The sequence below is a fragment of the Anser anser genome, assembly GCF_964211835.1.
Source record: "Anser anser genome assembly, contig: HAP1_SCAFFOLD_122, whole genome shotgun sequence".
NCBI lineage: Eukaryota > Metazoa > Chordata > Aves > Anseriformes > Anatidae > Anser > Anser anser.
Genome location: NW_028153782.1, coordinates 224,843 through 250,356, shown reverse-complemented (window position 1 = coordinate 250,356; position 25,514 = coordinate 224,843). Strand labels below are relative to the sequence as shown.

At 37.1% G+C, this 25,514-nt stretch overlaps 1 protein-coding gene across 1 annotated transcript; it reads left to right on the top strand.

Moving 5' to 3' along the window:
* Positions 1-1,067: 1,067 nt before the first annotated feature.
* Positions 1,068-25,514, top strand: LOC310891469 (adhesion G-protein coupled receptor V1-like; the record flags this gene model as incomplete). The annotated part of the gene is made up of 14 exons (XM_083853744.1): positions 1,068-1,271; positions 4,249-4,429; positions 5,050-5,252; positions 5,905-6,034; positions 9,056-9,195; positions 11,583-12,192; positions 13,139-13,354; positions 14,328-14,543; positions 15,742-15,831; positions 17,078-17,920; positions 19,346-19,555; positions 23,794-23,924; positions 24,183-24,282; positions 25,276-25,514. Coding segments are annotated over 14 exons (3,513 nt in total), but the record flags the coding sequence as incomplete, so codon positions are not given.

The following is a 25,514-nucleotide window of genomic DNA, read 5'->3' as shown; positions in this document are numbered from 1 at the left end:
GTTTTCATTTGGGAACTCTTATGAGCTTTAATTACATTCTTTTTTAATCAAAGTGCTTATGATGTTTTTAAAATAACTGTCTTGCCTGAGTGATACTAGTTTTCAGTTTGGTTCAGTTTGCTTATTGTGTGCCTACCATATGCTATGATAATAGATTCCTTCAGGTTCAAGTACCTCTGATACGCTGTGATGCCACAGATCATCAGCCAACCATGAAGAAAAAAAATAATTATATGGCACGGTAATTGTTTTGCACCTATCATATGTCCATTTCACCAGGGAAGTATTAGAGCTCTTAGTGGTGATGCAGGAACACAGCATTTTTTTACCAGTAGTTTAACTGTGCATATCTGTCTACTAGGCAGCTGAAGTCACACACAGTATCTATGCTTTCTTACAAAGCAGCCCTGAAATTTATCTAATGCATAAGATAGCTTTAACCTTTCCAATAACTTTCAGATAAAATTATTTTCTATGTTAATTTTATGAACGTTATTTTCTAAAATAGAAGGTCAGTACCAATTAAAGCTTCATTCCAGAGACGTGAAGTTGTCGCTGCAGAAGTCATGTTATCTGTGAAGATACAGAATTGTAAGGAGGACAGTAGAAGAGAAAAATCTGTTTTTCTGAATGATGATGGTATAGTTTATTTCTATCCATAGTGTGTCTGGTTAGAGAAAGTGCTGATCCAAATCTTTCTTTAAATTATTGCTAAGGAAAATTACAATATTGACGTTATTATAAAGCAATAGTTTCATTTGCTTTCGACAGGTACATTTCAAGCATATTGATTCTGTCTCTGACGCATAGTTTTAGGAAAGGGGTTGTGTCCAGGACGAACTGCAGTGTATTGTTATTTGTTACCTTAATAGTCCTCAGGGAGGCATCAGACTTTTGCAGATTCCACTAGGATTGTTCTGATTGGCATCAAGGTCAGTTTCAGCTTCCTAACACTCCAAAAGAGCTGAAAGTAACATGACAGCAATTTTTTACTTGAACATTTGTCTGGCATTAAATATTTTCGTGTTATTTAATGAAATTGCCTTGATTTACTTTGACAGTAATAAACGTTCCAAATTTTCGCTTTCTTCCAGACTGCTGATGAAGGTTCCACTATATCCTGTGTTGTGGAGCGTACAAGGGGAGCCCTAGACTATGTGTATATAAAGTACATTATCTCACAGGTTGATTCCACTGGCATTAATTACTCTGTTACCGATTTTTCTAATAGCAGTGGCACTATCACATTCGTTCCTTGGCAGAGATCAGAGGTAAACCCTACCTTCCTATTAACAATTCATCCTGTCCTTTACAAACCTCCTGGAAAATACCTTCTGAGGGTGCTTGGCTGGTTTGCATACTAGAGAGTGTTTACTTCACATGGCTTTTCTTCTTATTATTTTTTATTTTGTTATTTTATGTTGTTATTTTTTTGTTATATATATATTTTCTTTCTTTCTTTTTTTCCATCCCTGACAACAAGAAAGTGTTATTTGTAGCTCTGTGTATATGTCAGTTCAAAAGTCACCATGTGTGCATGTACATATTAGATATATGTACATATACATAAAAAATATTAACTGTATTTATGTGTATGTGTACATATACTTTAAAAAGTGTAGATAGTCCATGTACTTTCGAAATTGGAAAATGATCAGGTTTGATCTGAGTGTTGTAACTCAAATTTATGTCCACAACAATTAAATAGGCAATAGTAAGATTCATTGCTGTTCTTGCACTCAAGGCTATCCAGGTTCTGTCTCCTTTTAAATTCAAAATCAGAAACAGGAGATTAAAGGTGTTCTTGTAACAATAGCTGTTTTTGAGTCTCCCTGAAATGATTACTGTCTGCTTTAATCTATTCCTCTGCATAAAGTGTGCGAGCAACTGGAACATAAGGAAATTATTCAATATTCTGGCCTTAGAGACACCTGAAATTGGTAATCAGAATTGCATCTCTGAGTTGGGGGAGAGAAAGAGAAATGATACATAAGGGAAGCTTTAGCTGCTTCTGAGAAAGCTTTCTAAAAGTCTTACGAAATTCCTTATCTGAATTAGTTTAAAAAAAAAAGAAGAAGAAAAAAGAAATACCAGGATACCAGGATACACTGAAGAGTAGGAATTCAAAGCTACAGAGGCCCACAATTAAAAAATTATGTGGGCAGACTGGAGGTCCAAAAGAGGGCCAGAAAGATGATCAAAGAGCTGGAGAACCTGTCCTCTAAGGAAAGACTCAAGGGGTTAGATCTTTTCACCCTTTAGAAGGGGACTTTGATCCCATTATTACAGTACCTAAAGGGCAGCTCCAGAGTTGACAGAGGCTCTCTCTTCTCAAGAAACCACAGGAGAAGACAGAGGGCAAAGAGTACAAAGATAGAGTGGGAGAGGTTTTGTCTTGAAATTTTTTACAACTACTGGAACGACTTCCTTAGGGACAGGGTCGGGTTGTCCCGACCTCAGCATCTGGGCCAGGGCAATCCCAAGCACAAACACAGGCTGGGCAGAGAAAGCACTGAGAGCACCCCTTGGGGGGGGAAGGACCTGGGCGTGGTGGTTGATGAGAAGCTCGACATGAGCCGGCAATGTGTGCTTGCAGCCCAGAAAGCCACCCGTACCCTGGGCTGCACCAACAGCAGCGTGGGCAGCAGGGCGAGGGAGGGGGCGAAGGAGGAAATTCTTCCCTCAGAGGGCGGTGAGGCCCAGGCCCAGGCTGCCCAGAGGAGCTGCGGCTGCCCCATCCCTGGCAGAGCCCAAGGCCAGGCTGGATGGGGCTGAGGGCAGCCTGGGCTGGGGGGAGGTGTCCCTGCCCATGGCAGGGGGTGGCGCTGGGTGGGCTTTAAGGTCCCTTCCAGCCCAAACCAATGTATGGTTCTATGGTAGAATTCCCATCACCAGGGGTGCTTAAGATGCAGTTGAACATGGTGCTGGATTATTTCATCTATTTTTTTTTTTTCCATGAAACATTGAACTTCATCTTTTGATGTCCCATCCAGCGTGGGCTGTCCTATGATTAAAATTCTGTGGTAATAAACAGCGTGTGCTAGAAATAGAAATAAAAATAATCTGTTTCAATGAATTCAATCCTGATGTACAGCACAGAATTGTTAAATTTATTTGAAGAAGTGGTGCGGGACCACAGTACTGTAGAAACAACATACACTTTCTATTATTGTTTGTATAATAAGGATGAATTGTGAGTAGAAAATACCATCCTCAGTTTCACTTATATCAGGCTGCAGAAGTCAATGTGGACTCAAATTCGCTGAAGTCATTTGCAGGGATCCCAGTGACTTCACTAGAACTGTGAATCTGGATAATGTGATGACTGGCAAAAGCGTGTGGTATCTGAAAATAGTTCATTCATGTTATAATAGTTTGTTCATTCAGCTTTATTTCTCTGTGAAATGATATTACTGCATTTCATACAATCATATATAGCAGAAATTTCCAAAGCTTTTCTAGCATGGCAACATAGACGAGGCCCACATTACTCTATCTAGTGGCAGAAAATGGCTGATGTAGGCTCTTGCTACACAGCTTACTGGTCCAATTTACTGCATACATACAGAGGAGCTAATGTGCATGGCTCTAAGAAACGGGCTGGTAGCAAGCTGCTCTTCAGGTGGGATATCCTAAGGGACTTTCAACTGACATTTGTAATCTACTCATTACCATGCCTCTAAATATGATCAGCTACTTAAATGTTTTCTATATGTTTGTCCGACCATATCGAAACATAAAGAAAGATGGAATTTTCTGAAGTGAATGTGTTAGCGTGTTTAGAGCAAGGTTATGTTAGTAAATCGTATGATCTGCAGGTCAAAGTGTCAGGTGGTATAATAAGCTCAATTTATTTGCTCTCTAAATTGGATTAATCACTGTAATGTCTCTTCATAAGCATAATTTCAAAAAGATTTTAAAATTTATCAGATATTTCATGTTCAGTACATGGAAATTAAACTCTGCTTTTGTGAAGATATACAAAACCAACCAAACAAGTATTTATTATCACTTATTTATGTAGTTTGAAACAATTCAGAAAATATGCCTTCCATTTCCAGTAGCTTGGAAGCATTGTTTTTGGAAAGCATATTCTAGACATAAAATGTTATCTTAGAAATTAGTTGAATTTATGTGGAGAGCAAAAATAGTGTCCTTTGCTTTCAGAACTATACAGCAGATACAGCTGACTGACTAATCAAAGAATGTTGCATGGTTTGATTTCTCCATGATTTGGTCCTTCTCTAGGTGTTAAATTTGCATGTTATTGATGATGACATTCCGGAGTTAAATGAATATTTCCGTGTGACATTAGTCTCTGCAGTGTCTGGAGATGGGAAACTAGGTTCAACTCCTACCAGTGGAGCAAGTATAGATCCAGAAAAGGAAACTACTGATATCAGCATCAAAGCCAGTGACCACCCATACGGTAACAATGATGGGAATTATACAGCTTTGTTTCAGATTATTGTGTAGTTCTTTCCAGTCAGATGAAAACTTTGCTTGGTTGTAATAGTTGAGGAAGCAATCTCATATATTCCACTTTATCTGACTTGAATTAATTCATTGTTTATATACATGAATGAATACTGAATTAGTTTTCTTTTATAATTTTACAAAAAGGCCTCAAATCTTCCCTGACCAAACAAGCAAGGATTCTCTTGTGAGGGCAAATAAAGGCTCTGCATGTAGTTGATCCTGTCCAGGTTTTTCATCAAATGAGAATTCCTGACAATGAGAGTCATTTCTCCATATGTCTTGTACCAGTAAATACGCAAAACCGTGGCCTGTGAGGCTCTTTTGGGAAGAGAAGGTTTTATTATTGTGCTGTGCCTTTTATCAAGACTGACAAGAATATCAGTGAGAGAGGGTAAGGCACACAGCACATCTCTGGAAATAGTGTGATTGAGGCTTAAGGGTATACTGGTATATGTGGTTTTTAATTTCAGAACCATCACAAGATATGTTATCAATCACTTTATTTAAATTGTTTATCATCTTTAAAATTTGTTATGAAAAGCCATGTAAGTAGTAATTCTTGTCTTCCAGGTCTGCTCCAGTTCTCTGTGGGGCCACCTCCTCAGCCAGGTGATAAAATGATTCTTCCAGCCTCTTCTGTGCCCCATATTACTATTAAAGAAGAAGCTGGACACGTCAGATTACTGGTAGTTCGTGCACAAGGCCTTCTTGGAACAGTTCTGGTGGAATACAGAACAGTGCCAGTCACAGCTTTCAGTCCCAAAGATTATCAGGTATGGCAACTGCCAAGGTGGTATAATTGTTTTGGAATTAATTAGAGTTATTTATCGTGGAGATAGCTTTCAGTTTGACTGCTCTAGCCCAGCTATGATTCTTTCACAGAAAGACTACTTTACAAGGTGATGTGGCAAATGGATATGTAATATTCACTTAAAAATATACATCATGTGACTTCTCCATTCTTTTCTCTGCAGTAAGTTGCATTGTCTAGGAAAAGCCTCTGGTTTTGAACTTTTTTTTTTTTTCTTAACAGAGTTTTCAGTGTAGCAATTTGTGAGTTTTGCTGTTGTTACAGACCATATTATTCAAGTGCATGTACAGGTTAACATTATGCTTGTACATACTGGGATTTGTATATGCCTAGCAAAATAACCTGCATGTATCTGCACTTGCTTGTCCAACTGATCATTTGTGCAGAAAAATAAGAAAAATGTACATGAATGCAGATGCTCACCAGTATGTCAACTTAGATGTCTTCTTCTTTTTTTTTTCTTTTGTAAAACAGATTTTTCAGATTTTTTTTTAAAGCTTAAGTGAGGAAAAGTAGATGTTTTGAAAAAGACAAAATGAAGGTTCTGTTTCTTTTTTTTACATGGATGAAAACATTAGACTTGAACAAAAATATGAAGAGCTCTTATATTGCAGGCTGTTGTGGGTACACTGGAATTTCAGCCAGGAGAAAGATACAAGTACATTACTGTTAACATCACTGATAATACTATTCCTGAATTAGAAAAAACGTTTAAAGTGGAGCTGTTGAACCCAGAGGGAGGAGGTAAGGCACATATATCAGTCCCTTAGTTGTATTTTCATGACCTCTACTCGTTCATAAAAATCTTGTCTTTCTTGGCATTATTTTCTATGTTATTTCTGAAAACAAACAAAAAGCACCTCTACATCCCCACCCCCATACAGCTGTCTTTTTTCGTAGGGAAGAACTGTTCCTCAGTTCTTTTCTTAATCCTTGGTGGAAACAACCAGATCCCATAGCAAGTATATTATTACCATGTATTAGGGAAAGTGTATCACTGCCATCTGTTAGGTCATCTAAAGGCAATTGCTGCTTTTCACTTTGTATAACTTCATGGTTGGTAATGAGAACTAAAATAATGCAAAAATATATTAGCAATATGTTGCATTTCAAAAATATGGAATATTTATAAAATATTTAAGGCTAAACAGTCAAAGTGTTGTGTTTTTGTTTGTTTGTTTTGGTTTTTTTTTGTTTTGTTTTGTTTTTTCTTCCACATGAGTGAAATCAGAAGAACTGCAATACATAGGTCAAATGGATTATAGCAGTAATAGGCTGTGGATGTTGAGGGCCATAGGGAGTTTGCTGAGCTGTAGCTGCAGAGGTAGCTCGTAGATAACTGTCTGTAAGAACAAGACAAACACTTGAAAGAATTATTGGTTTGAAGGGCTAGTCTGAAGGGACGGCAAAGCATAGTGGTGCTGCCACATAAACCCCTGAATACCTTACAGATTTTTTTTTCCATTTGAGAAAAATTTTAACGGAGATTGTAAAGCTTGTTGGAGGGAAAAGTAATTAGAAACACTGACAGCCATAAATTGATTTTTTTTTTTTAAACTGATGTTATTTTTTTAAACAATTCAGAAATTGCAAGTGTGGTCCCTTCTGGGAGGATGTATCAGATTTCCTTGAATTAATCCAGCTCTCTGCTATGATTGTATGTGTCTATGGTGCAACATGGTCTCAGTGATTCTTTTGGTAAAGTCTTGAGACTTTTCACGTATTTTGTCTTTTTGGTTGAATAGTTGTTTTGTTAAAAGGAGTCAAACTTTTCTCTTTCAAATTGTTGTGACAGAAAATTTACAACTAACTTTAGTAATCCAGTAACTATATAGCCTTTTTAAAATGAGCCTTCTTTTTGGCCTTTCCAACACAAACACAAAGCTTATGAAGTCCCCATTAGTTAAGTTTTCTGCAGATTTTCCCAACATTTTCACTTTGTGAGAAAATATTAGAATAAGGAGCTTGAGGGACTTTATCGTCTCCCCTACCTTTTTTTTTTTTTTTTTTTTCAATTTAGATTCCTCCATGACAAGCCTCAGTTAGGAGTGAGAAAGGGGAAATACAAAATGGGGACACAAAGAGGGAAAGAGAGGAAAGATAAACTATGTGTATGTGTTTTCTTTCATTCTGACTTCCCATTGCTATTTCCAATGTCATAAATTAAGTAAGAGGTGGCATATGTAAATATTTCAGTCTTTATTAGAACTCCTGTACACTTTCAGAAGCAAAGTTGATACCTTCCTAGAGTGCTTCCCTCTTTTTTTCCTGTTGTCCAGAATAGTTTAAATTTCTCTTTGCTTGCGCTCTGATTTATAAATGTATATATGTGTATATATCTGTATGTCTGTCATCTTAAAGTTGCTGAGCTCTTTAGAAATGATGGCAGTGGTAGTGGTGATGGGAACATGGATTTCTTCCTTCCAACTGTCCATCAGCATGGTAAGCATTTTGGATTAATCTTTATTTCTTTATGCTAACTGTAATATCCCTCATGAACTACACTACTGACACAGTTTATCATAGTGTTATTTTGCTTGTGGTTTGAGATATATCATAGAGTCCTGTCAAAACATTCTTTCCCATTTTAAAAAAGGCTTAATTTCAACAACAGTCAATACTAACCGTAATACAGAAAATAACAGCTTCTCTATCTTCAAAGCTGTATTTTTATAGAACACAATGTAGTTATTCCAGAAGTAGTTAGAAAAATTAGCTTTGTTTGTAAATTTTGTAAAATTTTCTGGAGAGCAAAGAGGAGAGAAACTTTTTAAATTTAAGGTAATTTAAAAATTACCTGACTGTGTGTTTTGATACTTTCTTTTGCCACTTGCTTTATGCTTTGATCTCTGCATCTCAAAAATACTCTTAATAAAAAGTGGTGTTAGCTCTTTTTTTTCTAAAAGAATGCTTTGATTATTTTTCATTTTTGAAGTCTATTTTTGTCACAACATACAGAAAACAAAGATAATTTAATCTTGAGAAAATTAAAAACATACAATATGCAGAAATAAGATGAAAACAAAAGCACCTACTATGAGGGAAACGCTAATGATGGCGGATTTTGAATTAAACCCTAGAGACCTGAAAATATTGTGTTAGCACCCATTATCGAAATCAAATAATTTATTCCACAGTGACAGCCTGATTTTCTGTTTTATTTGAAAATACAAAGGAGTTCAGTTTGAACCTGAGAGTAAGTCTGTGGTTTAACCACTTTTTGGAACTTCCTGGGAAGTGTTGTTTCCTCTTCTGTGTTTCCAGATTTTTTTTAAAATGCCAGGCTCTTTCTCTTTCTAAGCAGCAAGTTATCTCACACAAGATGATCATTACAGTAGTAGAATTTCCTGGACTAGCTTTTTCTTTGTTCCAGCTTCAGTTAAAATAGTACCTGCTTTTGTCCTGTCTGCACTGCTTACACTGTGTTTTACCACGTAACTCTCCCCTACCCTAAATTCTAGTTCATTTTCCTTAATTAGACAAGTAATTTTATTTTTGATCCTCTCTTAAAATATTTGCATTTTATATGTTGCTTTGGAGTGTTGTTCCATAGAAGGGCTGCCAGGACTGCATTATTGAAAGTGAGTTCCTTATCCATGTGGATAATTATTCCACATTTAAAACAAAAAAAAAACACACCACAAAATGCAAAACAGCAGAAATATTCCAGTTATGCTTTTCTGTGTGCTTTTTGTAACAAACTTCCTTAGCTTTTAAGAAAAGATGGTATAAAAAAATAACTCATTTTGGCACTTGCACTTACAGCCAGCTTGGGAATTGCATCCCACATCGTTGTGACTATTGAGGCTTCTGATGATGCTCATGGCGTCTTTGAGTTCAGTACTGAGTCACTCTCGGTAAATGGAACTGAGCCTGAAGATGGAGATAGCAATATTATGTTGCAGGTTAGAAAGTTTTGGGTCTCATATTGCTATGCAATCCTCTTTTATGTCTATTTTACAGAGCATTCTGCAATATTTTTATAATAGGTCTACAGCATTTTAACTTAACTTTATCATGTACATTTGTCTTGACATTTTATACTTCACTTTCTAAAGTGTATCTTTCAGCTTAAAACTAAAATGTTTTATATAAGTTTAAATTTACTTCTACTTGTTTACATTTGAGGTATGAATATTTTAAAGTAAGTGCTGATGACACAACAAATACAGCAAAGCTAAGATGATAAAGATTACACTGTTTTTAAAATTAGTTTATTTTTAACTCATCATGTCAATGACTTTGCACTGTATATAATGGAGGGGCTGGATTGTGTGCAGCTTGCAGTTGGCAATGACATGCTTAAGATCCTCCGGGTAAGGATTAAGGGACATGGAAATAAGTTATAACAATAAGATGAAGTTGTTGTGGGAGTCTGCTATAGACCACCCAGCCAGGAGGACAACATTGCCAAATTATTCTATAATGAACTAAGGGATATCTCTAGGTCATCTGCCCTTGTCCCTGTGGGTGACTTCAACTTCCCAGATGTTAGCTGGGAATACCATACAGCCAATACAAACAGGTACTGGAAATTCCTGAGGCACGTTAACAATAACTTGTTGGTACAGTTACTCTGGAAGCTGACTAAGAAAGGTGCCCTCCAGATTTGTTGCTTGTAAACAGTGAGGGTCTTGTGGGTGAAGTGGTGATTGGAGGCTGTCCTGGCCATAGTGACCATGAGATGGCTGAGTTTAAAATCTTTGGTAATAGGAGGAAAACTGCCAGCAAAAGTTCAGCCCTAGCTATGGAGACAGCAGACTTCAGACTACTCAGTGAACTAGTTTGTGAGGTCCCCTTGGAACCTGCTTTTGAAGGTATTGGAGTCCATCAGTGCTGGTTAGTTAAGTAACACCTCTTAAGAGCACAGGAACAGGCAATTCCAAAGAGTCAGAAGTTGAGCAAGCTGGGCAGAAGGCCAGCTTGGCTGAGCAGGGATCTTATTCTAGAATTTAGGCGAAAAAGGAAAATCTGTGGGCATTGGAAGCAAGGTCAGTTGAACAAGGACTACAGAGGTGATGTTCACTCAGAGTTGAAGCTGGCCAGTACTGTGGGGACAACAAAAAGTGCTTTTTTTAAAGGATGCTAACAGCAAAAGGAGGAGCAGAGAAAACATTGATCCATTACTTGTTGAGGTTGGTAACCTCACAAATAAGTACGCCAATAAAGCAGAGGTTAATGCCTTCTTTGCCTCTGTCTTTAACACCAATGATGGGCTCGGGGACACCCAAAGCTCTGAATTTCAGGACTGTGATGATGATAAACTCCCAGCCAACTTTGAACTTGTGCAGGATTTGCTGCTCCAGCTGGATGCATATAAGTCTATGGGGTCCAGTGGGATTAATCCCAAAGTACAGAAAGAGCTGGCTGATGTCATTGCAAGACCTCTCTCAATAATTTTTCAATAGTCTTGGAGTCTGGAGAGGTCACAGTTGACTGGAATTAAGTTAAACGAGGAAGTGCTGGATTCTGCACCTGGCAAGGGGCAATGCTGGCTGTACGGACAGGCCTGGGGACAAGAGGCTGAAGAGCAGCCCCATGGAAAGGGATCTGGGGGTTTTGCTTGACAGCAAGAGAAATATGAACCAGCAGTGTGCCTTAGCAGCCAAAATGGTCAACTGTGTTCTGGAGCATAAGGCACAGCAATGCTGGATGGTCAAGGGAAGGGATTGTCCTGCTCTGCTCTGTGCTGGTGAAGCCTCACCTCTAGCACTGTGTGTGCTACAATATATGAAGGACATAAACTATTAGAGAGCATCCAAAGGAGGGCTACTATGGTGGTGAAGGGTCTAGAGGGCAAGAAGTATGAGGAGCGGCTGAGGTCCCTGGGTTTGTTCAGCCCAGAGCAGAGCAGGCCGAGGGCAGGCCTCATGGCGGCCTGCAGCTCCCTCACGAGGGGAGCGGAGGGGCAGGCGCTGAGCTCTGCTCTCTGGGGACAGCGACAGGACCCGAGGGAACGGCATGGGGCTGGGACAGGGGAGGGTCAGGCTGGGGGTTAGGGAAAGGTTCTGCACCCAGAGGTGGTCGGGCACTGGGACAGGCTCCCCAGGGACATGGTCACAGCACTGAGCTGCCAGAGTTCAAGAAGCATTTGGACTACTCTGTCAGACATGCGATTTGATTTTGGGTGGTCCTGTGTGGAGTCAGGTGTTGGACCTGATAATCCCTGTGGATCTTTTGTAACTCAGGATATTCTGTGATTCTGTGACTTTGCTGTATGCCATTTTACACTTTTATGTTCTTCTTTCTTATAGTACAAAGAAATACATAAATCTTTGTGTTTTCCACTTAGGTTGTGAGAACTCATGGGGCCCTGTCTGAGGTGACTCTGTATTGGGTCATAGTCTGTGATCTTACAGAAGACCTGGTCTCTGCATATGGGAATGTAACATTTGATGTTGGCCAAGTGAGAGCAAATATTACCATACAAGTTTCTCCTGACAACGTGCCTGAACTGGATCAGGTGTTTTCAGTTTTGATCATCAATGTGTCCAGTGGTCGTCTTGGAAATCACACTAATGCAACATTAACAGTTTTAGCTAATGATGATCCATATGGACTGTTCATCTTTTCTGAGAGAAACAGACCAATAAAAGTTGAGGAAGAAACAAAAAATATCTCCCTGACAATAGTAAGGCTTGGTGGTCTTCTTGGTACAGTAGTGGTTACATACAGAACTTTAGGTGATGATGAAAAGTCACCCTTTCTTCCACCTGATGTTGTTAGAGCAATACAAGGAGAAGATTATATACCCATTACTGGTTATGTGATCTTCGCAGCCAATGAAAGCGAAGCCACAATATCTTTGCCTATTTTGGATGATTATGATCCTGAGAGGTCAGAATCTGTTTTTGTGGAGCTAAACAATACTGTTTTGATCGACAAAGTACAGGATCGGCCAAGTAAGTGTCTTTCATATGTAAACCCAAAGCTTAAATATGTAGGCTAATATTTATATTTAATAGGATAAAATGCAGCAATTGAAATTACAGTAAAATTTTACCTCTGCCTAACTCTGTATAGTTAAGAATCCTGTAAGTTATATGTCAGAGTATCTCACATTAAGTATGAAGATTCTGTGTGTCAGCATATATTTCCTTTACCACAAAATTTTGTCAGGGGTGGACATTTCTTTCTCCCTTCTGCATCTGCTTTATCCCAGGTGTTTTAGGCCAACTGTATTACTGTATTGGTTTTGTGTGCTAATACCTGCTCACCTGTTGTTTCTGTAAAGCACAATGATAGGAAATAAGCTAGTTGCACTTACTGAAAGCGAAAAAAGCCTTTTAAACATTAAGTGGTGTAGAATTGCAGCTTCATGCTGGCTTTTTAGCGTAGAGGATGTTTGCCCGATCAGATAAATTCAGGTCATTACAGCCTTATTTATGCTTAAGAGCTTCTTGGCATGCCTAATTTCCCTTCCCTCTCCCCCATGACTCTCCCACATTAATCTTGATTTTTAAGGGAAACACTACAAAAAATTCTACTGGGAAACTGAAAGGTTACTTATAGTTCATCATTGCTAGTGTAAAATTCTATTGTCCTATGGACAAATAAATAAGTAATTTTGCTAGTACCTCACCTCTTCAAAGAACTGGTGTTTTGTATGCTCCACAGCAGGGTAGAATAATAAGTTAGTAAGAATGTGGATTTTCTGACATAATATAATTCAAACATCAAAAATATGCTTGTGCAGTTTGTAGTTATATTTTGTCCAAATCTAAAATGAAAATTTTATTGAAAGCTAGTAGTGGCCATCCACTAAACTCAGGTGTATGTATATGAACAGTATAGCCATATATAGGAGGCATTTCAGGCTTGCTGTAAGAGGTTTTTTTCATATTTCAGTTGTAAATTCTCCTCGTCTTGGATCAGTGGGTGAGACTATAGCTCATGTAATTATCAATGCCAATGATGATGCTTTTGGAACACTTCAGCTTTCAGCTTCAGCTGTGCGAGTTGCTGAAAATTATGTTGGACCAATCATTAACGTGACCAGAACTGGGGGAATTTTTGCAGATGTTTCTGTGAAATTCAAAGCTATGCCAATAACTGCAACAGCTGGTAAGAAATCAAAATAGCAGAAATACACATTCTGTGTTAAACCAGAAAGAGCATACTGTATGCTTCGAGTAACCAAAGCAAGCGTGTATTGAATGCAGTCTAGTAAAACAAGTAGAAAAAATACCAAAGTGTGAGATACTTACTGAGTGTACTTAGGAGACAGGAATTCAGGTCCTATAGAAGAGACCTTACATCAAATTTAAAAAAACTCAGAGATATCATCACTGAAGAATCTAGCAAGAAAACTAAGGAAAGGAATTGGCTGTTTGTTTCCCTGGTGGCCACTCACTTTCTCAAAAAAATAAAATAAAATAAAAAATCCTGTAGTAGTATATATAGCTAGTACTTAGTCCTTTGTACATATTTCAACCTACCATACATGGCTTATTTGAGTTTCTTGGAGGGAAATTGAGAGCTGGTGACTCCTCTGTGAAACAGACAAATGTTAAGCACAATTCAAGAAGACTTTTACTTTGCAAATGAAAGGTAAAGCTCTCAGGTGATCCCTGAAAAGCTCCACGAGGGAAGGAGTGACCTTATGTCCTTTAGTAAAATCTCCTTTGAAAAAGGTACTTCTGTTTCATTTTATCTCTTGGAAAGCCAGACAACTATCAGAAATCAAATATAGAAATGTCACAGTTGTGTGATCTTCTCAATGGAAGATAATAATGGACCTTTTGTAATTGCTTCTTGGACTGACAGTGTAAACTCTGTTTTGGCCAAGATGAGATTTATTTTCATCCATCCAGATATCTAAAAGGCACTAGGAAATAAACAATTGTATTTTCTGGGTATGAAGATAAAGAAAAAAAAAACACAAAAAAACACACCAACATATGAACACAAGGGAATGCAAAAAGAACAGATAAATATTAGTGCTGATAAACATTAGTGATGTTTCATAATGAACCAGAATGCCTTAATATTCTTCTGTGTTTTGATTGTTTTGTTATTTTTTCATGTACAAATCTAGGTGAGGACTACAGTGTAGCCTCATCAGATGTTGTCTTACTAGAAGGAGAAACAAGTAAAGCTGTGCCAATTTATATAATTAATGATATCAATCCTGAAGTTGAGGAGTCCTTTTATGTTCAGCTGCTGAATCAAACGACAGGAGGAGCCTTGCTTGGATCTTTGACGAGGGCAGTCATAACCATTGAGGCTTCTGATGACCCGTTTGGATCCTTTGGTAAATGAGTCTTATTTGCATATTTTCTCTTGTCCAGTAGCAATCTGCTGATTTGTGGGTGAGTTATTACTGGGCAATGGAATAAAAATTTTCAGAATACAAAAAGGGAAGTCTGGATGAACACAGTAAAGGACAAAATAAGATAAACTAAATTAAAACGTGTAAGTAAGGGCAAATGGTGCCCTTATATAGCGAAATTGAAGCATTCAGTCAACTTATATATCAAGATTTTGTGAGACGAAGGTGGATTTTGGAGTCTCCTAATGGGGATGGATTTTAATTTAATTTGTATTTTTTTATCTATTCTAAATGTTGCATTTCTGCAATAGCTTGAAGCTTAAGTTTACATGCCAAAACCTGTTTAGATAGTGCAGTGTCATTGTTTTACAAAATAATCAGGCAAAGCAGGTTTAAATATCTGGGGAAATTGGAAAGTACAAATATGACTTAAATTGCATTCTTGTATGTTCTGGTTGTTAGTTATTGTAGTTTTTCTTCTTTCTATCATTATCAGTAAAATGGATTGTGGACACTTTCCAAAAATAGTTTCATTACACAGGTTTTGAGAAAAAAATGGTAATTTCAAAAATTTAATGACATTTTAGAAATTTATCTTTTCTATTTATTTTTTCTATTTCAGTATTTCTGGTGTATGTTTTCCAGCCATTTTATTTGACTTACTCTTTCTCCCTTTAGTACCCTACTTTATTTCAGTTATTCCATTTTATCAGCAAAATGTAAAGGAAATTGACAAAAGTAAATAATTCCACATGGATAATTCATTAACTTCATTCTTAACAACTAAAGATTTTATACAAGAAAGACTTATATTTGAAACAATTTAGATGGAATATGTTGACACATTTTTTCCATACGTGACATAAAAAATGATAAAAAATTTCCTCACTGGGAAAAATTACCTTCTGACCGTCTTCTAAAAACTTAGATCATGGCTAGCCTTGAACAATGGATACGTTGGAATAAACTCTTGGGTGGGGGCTGAATTTTCATGCCAATTTTATTTGCAGATAAAATGATACTGAAAGTTCAATTTGAAGTTTAAACCTGATTAACATTTTTTTAATTGTGCAAATGAATGCAATCAAGTGAAATAAAATACATAATTCAGTAACTAGGATGGTGTTTTTATTTTAAATATTACTGTTAATGAAATACACCTCTTTGTGCTGCACTTCAGTGTTCCAGATGACCGAATTTACTGTGGAGGAGCCTGAATCTGGATCAGTACCCATAAATCTGCCAGTAATCCGCAATGCTGGGACACTTGGTAACGTTACTGTTGAGTGGGTTGCTACCATTGGTGGACACCCTGCTGATGAGGACTTGCAGGTTGCCTCAGGCAATATTACTTTTGCCCCTGGGGAAGCCTTTCAGATGCTACTATTGGAAATCCTGGCTGATGATGTTCCAGAAATAGAAGAAGTAAGTCAAGCACTTACATCTTCCTTGAAGATGGTATTAATTTTGACTTGTTCTAGAAATATGTATGATGGAAAACAAGAAATGTTCCGGCAGGAAGGTGCTATAATTTCATGTTATACTTTGCTTGTAATTATTGTTAGAAAAACCACAAATTGTCTAGCTGCATTACTTCTTTTTCTTTTCTTCTCTTTGAGATTGTCCGTGTAGAATTAACTCAGGCCTCCAATGGTGGTGCTATTGGGTTAGATGGCGTGGCAAGTATTATAATACCTGCCAATGATAATCCTTATGGCACAGTTTTCTTTCATCAATCCTTATATCGAGTTCAGGAGCCACTAGAAAGAAATTTGCTGGCAAACATAACAGTCAGGCGAAGGTTTGTATAATGTTTGCTTTATTTGTAATTACTATTTATTCTTCACTTTTGTTTTCACTATAATGTCAAATTTCATGCTCCTCTCATAAAAATATGTGCATCAATTCTTTGATCTGCCATCTCAATGTATTTTCATTTCAAACACATTGTTTTTGAAGTAGATGTCTGTGTATTACATAAATTACTTAAACGTAGTATACATTGAAATGCACAATGTAAACTCAGCGTACACAGTGTACTATTCATTTTGTCCGTTTAATCATCAAATCATTTAAACCTGCATGGTAGCCTGTTCCTGTGATTTGAACAGGAGGACAAAATGGCCAGCCCTTACAGGATGAAAATAAGAGAAGGAAAACAGGTTTTATGCATGTGATCCTAGAGGAAGGATGATAAGTCTGGGTGTCACCGGCTTTTTCTTCCTTGCAAGTAAGGAGAGCTGCCAAGTCCTGAAGAAGACTAAGTTAACTCCTAGAACCAAATGTTTACAAATATGCATTCTTAACAGACTACTACCTAAGCTATAAATAATCAAACTTGCTATCCACAAAAAAATAAGATAACTCAGTTATTCTGGTACTAGTTTCAAAGGGAATGCATTTTGATGTGTTATTTGGAATTTTTCAGCAATTCAGAAAGGGTCAGTTGATTTTGTTCACTTCTATTATTAACCCAGAAACATGTAGAATATTAGACATCCTTTGTCAACTAACAGAACTTTATTTTATTATAATGTCTTTTAGTGAGGGAAGATTTGGTCAGCTGCAGATTTTCTACAGCACTTCTGAGACTGACGTTGTAGCTCTTGCTGTGGAGCAAGGTCAGGATATCCTGGCCTACTACGAGCCTCCTGTACAAGGAATTCCTGACAAACCATCCAAGACCAGAGTGAATGTGTCAGCAGCAAGTGACCCTGTGTATTCCTGTGCAGCTCAGTGCCTAAAAGAACAAGCATGTTCAGCCTTTACATTTTCCAGTGCCTCAGGGATTCCTCTCTGCCTTTGGCTGACGTCAGATATCAGCCCATTAACTAACAACACTTCAGGGTTCCGGACCTACAAGAAAAACGTTACCAGTGCATTCGCCCTCTTCAGCACACAAGCCATCGCTGGCAGTGATTATGAACCTGTTACAAGACAGTGGGCCGTAATGCAGGAAGGGGAAGAGTTTGCAAATCTAACAGTTACCATACTGCCTGACAGCCTGCCAGAACTGGATGAGAGATTCACTATAACCCTTTTGAAAGCAGAACTGATGAACGTCTCAGCCAGCTCAAAAAACCAACCAACCATAGGACAGCCAAATACCTCCACAGTTATCATAATGATGAATGGAGACGCATTTGGAGTGTTTAAGATCTACAGTGTAAGTCCCAATGCAACAGAGAAAGGTCTGTATGTTGAAGTAGAGGAACGTCCTCAGACCAACGTGCAGCTAATGATACACAGAACAGAAGGCAGCCTGGGACAAGTGACAGTGGAATGGCGTGTCATTGGTGGGACTGCTACTCCAAACTTGGATTTTATAGGTGTCGGTGAGACTCTGGTGTTTGCTGAAGGTGAGACAAGCTCTCGTTTTGGCTTCTGTTTTGTAAAACTAAGAAAAAGAAAAAAGAACGTGACAAGTACACGATACTGTGGATGTTTTGACAACTGATATCTTCTTCTTAGGCTAAATTTTCCTGAATGCTAAGGATACACGTGCAAAAGAGTATGGTTGTTCATTAGCATGTAGCATTATCTTGCAGAACACACACAGTGGTAGCAAAGCACAATGAAATATCTAAGCACAATAAATACCTAAGGGTTTTTATTAAAGAAATATTGCAGTATAAATATTGCACTATAAAGATTTCCTTTACCACATAAGTAAGGATTAATAAAGTCGAAGATAGTTGTTACAGCAAGGATAATGGAAATGAGAATCAGGCCTAAGTGGTCTTTTGTTAGCCCTCGGTCACTACAGTACTAATTTTTCATGACATCTCTTTAAATTCTGAGATCATATTGTAACATAACAAAACATATTTAAACGTAACATAACAGAACATATTTAAAAGAATTGCAAACAGGACAAACAAGTCCCTCTCAGACATTACTTAAGTACCATGCAGCATGCTGTATTTTATGCTGTATTTTATTTTTTCAAAGTCTGAGTTAATCGAACTGATATTTTGAAAGCAATTTCCAGGTGCGTAGTAAAGATTCTAGTGTGCTAGCTTGATAAATCATCTGAATAGTAAGGCATGGCTGCTGGCAATGATTGTGAGGCTGACATGTAATTACATTACCAGTTATAAGTTTAGTAAAAACTGATTTTGAAGTATTTTGAAAGACAATCTAGCAGGAAATACATATGTATTCTGTAAATTGATATTCTAATGATCATAAAACACAGCTGGGTTATGCACACGCACTGAACAACAGGATTGTGTTGTAAATTTTAATGGATATATAGCGACTAGAGATTAACGGTGTTTGCTGCTTACATTATTATTCTTTGATAGTCCCAAAGGCAAGGAACTAACAAAATGTCATCCCATTTCAATGCATTCCCTGGCTCAGTAAATGTACTCATATTGAATGTACACCCTTGTGTAAATGGTTCATCGGAGAGCTTAGCACCTGGCAATTTATTTTTTTTTCAAGAATGATATTCCCCTTTTCTAAGTTAAATTTTAAAGTCATAGAATTTGTAATGAAAATAAAGAATTCTAGGCACTCCGAAATAATTCCTATATAATTAATTTCTACATAGTATATTTAATGATGTGATCGTTTTATTGGCTTAATGTGACTGATCAATAGTAATTAGATAAAATTTCATAATGACATTCACTGACTTCCAGAAAGGTAAATAAGTTTGTTTCATGCAATTTTAATATATTTTATGTATTTAATTATTTTCAAAATGAGATGATTGAGTCTTTTTACAAGGTGGTTTCCAAGTGGACACACGGTTGTATACGTTCTTCTCCTTGTAGGTGAAACAAAGATGATGGTCACGCTGCCCATTATAGATGATCCAGAGCCAGAGGATGATGAAAGTATTGAAATCAGCCTGGTCCATACTGAAGGAGGGAGTCGAATTTTGCCCAGTTTTGACACTGTCACAGTGATTATTCTGGCAAGTGACAATGTGGCAGGAATTATAAGCTTCCATACAGCCTCAAGATCTGTTATTGGTTGTGAAGGTGTGTTCTTTGTGTTGACCACGCTCAAATTTTAATGCCAGTTTCCATCTTTGTGCTTTCAGTTGATAATGACTCACAATGATTGTGTTTCACTGTTCAGAGAACACCAGCAAGAAGTGAATATCCACATACCTGACATGTACTTTGAACTCGTGCAAGCATTCATAGAATCACAGAATGCTTAAGGTTGGAAGGGGCCTCTGGAGGTCATCTGGTCCTTTCCCCCTCAAGCAGGGCCACCTAGAGCAGGTTGCTCAGGACCATGTCCAGGCTTTTGAGTATCTCCAAGGAGGGAGACCCCACAATCTCTCTGGGCAACCTGTGCCAGTGCTCCCACACAGCACAAAAGTGCTGTCTGATATTCAGAGGGAACCTCTTGTGCTCCAGTTTGTGCCCGCTGCCTCTTGTCCTGTCCCTGGGCACCACTGACACGAGCCTGGCTCTGTCCTGTTCCACCCTCCCTTCAGGTATTGAAGGACACTGATGAGATCCCCCTGAGCCTCCCCTTCTCCAGGCTGAGCAGTCTCAGCTCTCACAGCCTCTCTTCCCTTCCCTTGATCACCTCGGTGTCCCTCTGTTGGAGTCTTCCCAGTACGTTTAGGTCTGTCTTGCACTGGGGAGCCCAGAGCTGGACCCAGTGCTCCAGGTGCAGCCTCACCAGTGCAGAGTAGAGGGGAAGGATAGCTCTCTCAGCCTGCTAGGGATACTTGGCCTAATTCAGCCCAGAATGCCATCAGCCTTCTTAGTAACAAGGCATGTTGCTGGCTCCTGCCCAGTGCAGTGTCCAGCAGGACCCCAAGCCCTTTCTGTCAAGCTGCTCTCCATCAGGGTGCACGCCCTGGTGCCTGGGGCTGCTCCCCGCCAGGGGCAGGACTCTGCCCTTCTCTTTGTTGGCCTGCACGAGGCTCCTGCCAGCCCACTTCATGACTGCCAACATACACACACCTAATAGTCATAAGCAAATCAGATCTATCAGCGACTTACAAAGAATTTAAAATATTCTAGAAAACATTCCTGCAGAAACACTAGGGTAACATCTTCCCTTTGTCTGTCCCATGAACCTGATGTTTTTTTATGGCAGATGATTTGGGAAGTAGCAATTATAAGAGAAAGCAAACATTTGAGAAAGAACAATAATAATTTGGTATGTACTAAACATTTCTACTATTGTTTTAAAGAATACACGGCATGTTTCATCTACAGTTTGATGCAGTTTTGCATAGGATGATAATAGTACTGGTGGTGATTGCTTTAGGTGGCCTTTGATGGAATCTCAGTGTATTGCAGTATCACGTTTCTCTGATGTTTGAACTGATGGGCAGGGAAAGTTCACAAAACAGGAACTTGTCCCCTAATGTGTGCACTACATTTTCTGTTTGAAGAAAAATGGCTTTCTCAACCAAAGGTTTTTTGTTTTGTTTTCCCAACATGAAAGGGCATCATAACCTTTGGTTTTTTATCTAGGTATGGTTTGTGTTAATTCTGTGCCAAGCCAGATGTGATATGATTAGCTAAGAAGAGCTGTTAATGAGCACAAGGAATTAATACAAACTGTCTCAGTCCCAAAGTCCCTGAATACTTTCAACTGGTTAAATGTTATTCATAGCATGCTACCAAATGCTGGCTGCTTGAAACTGAAGTACTTGGCTATAGTTCTATTATTATATATAGTTATTATTATATTATTTTTCCAGGTTGTGAAAAGAAATAGTTCATTGCCTTCCAGCCAGAAACAAAACAAGTGAACTAAGTGTCTTTGATTAAAAAAAAAAGAGAGAGAAAAAGGGAGAAATAGAGAAAGAGCAAAAGAGCTAAGGCATTTAGATTATTTTAGTTTGTCAAAATATTTTTTTCATTCGAAAGCAAAATTTACCAGACATAAATCCAAATATCATTACTTTTACAGTTATTGTGTTATTGAAAATTTTCTGTTAAGTGAATACATTTTGTTTTCACAATGTGCATGTTATTTTTTACCTTATTGAGGATAAGTGTAGTATTTTTTTATTGGACAGGGGTCTGCGACAGTTGTGTAACTGTATTACAAGAAAATGCACTGCAGTAGCTTAAAGTAATGAGGAAGAGGAGAGCGGCTGATGCTCCCTTCTTCACAGCGATAAATACCCACCTCTTTGTTTCTCTATGTAAGAGATGCATCACTTATTAAGTCACAATGTAGAAATGTAAAAGTATGGATAAGGATTAAATATTAAAAAAAATATTGAATTTAGCCTAATAACACTTTCAATCTTCAGAAATCAATTAGTGTTCATATTAGCATTTCTTCTGGATAGGAATACCAAAAAAATCTTGGTAAAGCTGGTAGGAAACATGGATCAGTAAATAACTACTTGGAATCTGTAATAATGACTTCAAGTTTCTTCTCAGTGTTTGGATTATAGTGGAACAGCTTTCTATATCATAAAGCATTTTTCCCAGTCTTCAATGAAAATTCATTATAACTTATAGAGATATATTGAAATAAGCTTTGCCTTATTTGTGTGTGTGTGTGTTTTCCCAATGGTACTAAACCATTGAAACCACTTTTCTTTTAAATCTTTATTTCTTTGTAATGGATATGCAAAATTCTCAAATAGAACATAGTGGATTGCAGTGCAGTGTTAAACACTGTAATGATTTAGCCTCAGAGGAACCTGTAAATTGGGAGTCTACCATCCAGATATTTGACTGTAGAAGTGGAATCCTTGTGATATCAATAAATTTTGAATTCCTTAATTTTCTTAGAAGCAACATGGACCAACTTAAGCCAAAGATGTCGACATCAATGTCGACATCAATGTTGACATCTCTGAGACTTAACTGAAGTTTGAAATGTTGGGGCTGAATAGCACATTTATGTATTTGAAAATGGGTGTATACAGTTTTTGTATTACTTCTTTACAATATTAAATTTTATTTAAGTATATTAAGGGCTCTTGAAGTTAAGAATTCCTTTCTCTTTCATTGGTAGCCAATATACATGCATATCTCTGACTCTTCCTTACAAAAAATAAATGTAACTAGAAAATTTTCAGATTTTTCTTGCCAGTTTTAGCTGTACAATGCTGTACAATTCTGTAAGGTAATACAGTAGAATAGCAAGACAGCATCCTAAGTTGCTGCTCTCTAAATTGCATAATCAAAGGGACTAGTTGGGCAGCATAATGTTATTATAACATTATCTTATGTTTTGTTAATTCTTCAATAAGCAAAAGAAATCTCATGTATTGTTTTCAAAAATCTCAGAATTGTAGATTTCTGCATATTTCATGTCTCTGAAAGCCAATGCAGGACAAAATGTGCTGTTGAACTTAAATTCTGTGGACCTGAAAAATGCATATGAAATATGAATGCCATGTACCTACCTATTATAAATAACCATCTGTCCTCTATTGTGAATGTTTTGCAAAATATTGCCTACTGATCTATTCCATGTTGATATAACATGCTAATTTCACATGTCCACATTTAAAATATTTAATGGAAATTTTGTGAAAAACTTGTGAATATAAAACAATTTCCACATTTTACAAAGCCTACTAAGAGGTCTACTCTTTTTAATTAAAGTGCCTTTGGGGTTAAATGTTATAAATGTGCAAAATACCATAGTATTTGCTTCCTTTATATGCACATTGTCCAGCAATACTGATTACCTCTGAGATTATAAGAAATTATTAACATTTTCTGAATGTTTTGTTTTCTAACAGTGACCATATTTGTAAGTTCGAACTCACATAAATGGAACTTACAGATAATTATAAGCATTTTTTTCTGCATGCATTGAATAAAGTCACAAGACAGTGCAAATGTTCAGATAATGTGTATTCTTTCCAGGGAACTGTTGTAGAAAACTACTATTATTGTTGGTACATACAGTAGTTACTGTTTTGTACAGTTTACAGACTTGTATTGCTCTAATGTTTGCGCATGTTTTCATGAACATTCCCTTTCTAAGTTATTCATCTATACCAAGTTCCCTCATATGTTCATAATTATTTCCAAGTGTGAACTAAAAACAGAAAAAAAAAAACTAGAAGAGTTTTAAGTTTAGGTTTTTCTTTTCAGCATTAAAAGTGAATGTGGTATATAACTACTGTGAAATTCAAACTGACAAAAATAGCAATATCTTTCAGGAAAAATACTTTAACTGTGTGATGCATGTTTTTGACCTCTCATTTTTATAACCAACATGTAGAAGAGGAGACCCTGAAACACTGCATCTTGTCCTTTATTCCTAGGAGAACAATTACAATTCCACATCGTAAGAACTCCTCCAGGACTGGGAAATGTTACTGTTGAGTGGAAGATAGTAGGACATAATGTAAAACAAAATTTTGCAAACTATTCTGGAATACTTTTTTTTCCTGAGGTAAGTCCATAAACAGTGATGTTGGCTACAGGAAAATAGTGTGATTAGAACTGATCTGAGAAAAAGTGTGCCTTTTCAACAGTCCTTCTTTCTTGGTTTGATTATTTAATTTCTCACTTTTTGACTTACAAACTGGAGGGAGCTTACAATTCTTGATACTTAACTCTTCTTAAAGAAATTGTTCAAAATACTTGTCATTATGATATCACTTGTGTTTTATAAAATAATGGCTAATCAATTTACCCTTAAAACAAATAGGGGACGTTGAATACAACATTGTATGTTGATCTGCTGGATGACCATATTCCTGAAGAAAAAGAAGAATACCAAGTCATCCTATACAACATCAAAACAGAAGGTAATGCAGAACTATAGCCAGCTACATCTTAAAAATACCATTTAATAATATAATATTTTTAATTTTATTATTTCATTTTGGAGGTATAGGACTGAGCAAACTACAGCTGGTGCAAAGTACGCAAAGTTCATTAACATTTTATTGAAATAGGCTTGGTCCTTATGTATGTATATAGAAATCCCACCGTGTCTCCACAAATACACTTAAATGGTTTTCAATCCTGATTTAACTCTGCCTATTTAATTCAATGGTTGTTTCTTCCCTTAATCTTAATGCAAACTGAGTTTACTAATATGTCATGGATAGAGTTGCCATGAAACATGCAGATATTTTTATCTTTTTAAACAATCTTGTCAAGCTGCAGACTTACTGATCTGTCCCTGAATTCAAGGTGGTCAGAATATTTTATTCTTGCCATTAAAATTATAGTGAGAAAAGAAGCCTTAAACTGCATCCGTTCTGAAATACCTTTTTTCAAACTGAAATTAATGTCCAAACACCAAACTAACTTGACATGGATTGTGTTGCTGCGAGGTGCCTTATCAACTTCCGAGAGTCACTGTGGCCCAACGGGATGAGCAAAATTATTCATCAAAGCAATAGTTGGAAAACATATCAGTTTATTGATGTAATGATTGTGAAGTGGAATATAGTTTTAAGCTTTTGGAGGTACTTCCTGGGAAAATGGTTTATTTCCTTTTAAAATATAGGGAAGTTGATATTTGGCACTGGCCTGTTAAGTTTTCTTATTTTTTAATACATTTTTGTGACTTTGTACTTGGTATGCATAAAATTTCTGTTTCTATTTGTTATAGAATGTAAGTATATATATGTGTGTAGGTCCCACACCATCCACATACTTCAGTGAGCTTTGGTTTCGTGGTATTTGCATGGCTACTGAACGTTATTTAAATGTAATATTAACAATAATGTAAGACAAAAATATTAGTTGCATAACACTTCATTCACTGCAGTCCACTGATTCTCTTGCAGGAGTTTCTTCTACAGGTGCTGCTGTTTTGGATAGTCAAGGATATGAAGCTGTTCTAACAGTAGAAGCTAGTGATGAACCACATGGAATTTTGAATTTTGCTTCCACATCCAGGGTGGTTTTAATCCCAGAAGAAAACAAAACAATTCAGCTTTTTATTAACAGAGAATTTGGATCTCTAGGTCTGTATAACAACTCCAAGAGAAAGGAAGTTTTGTTTTGCTTATCATTAGGCAAATAA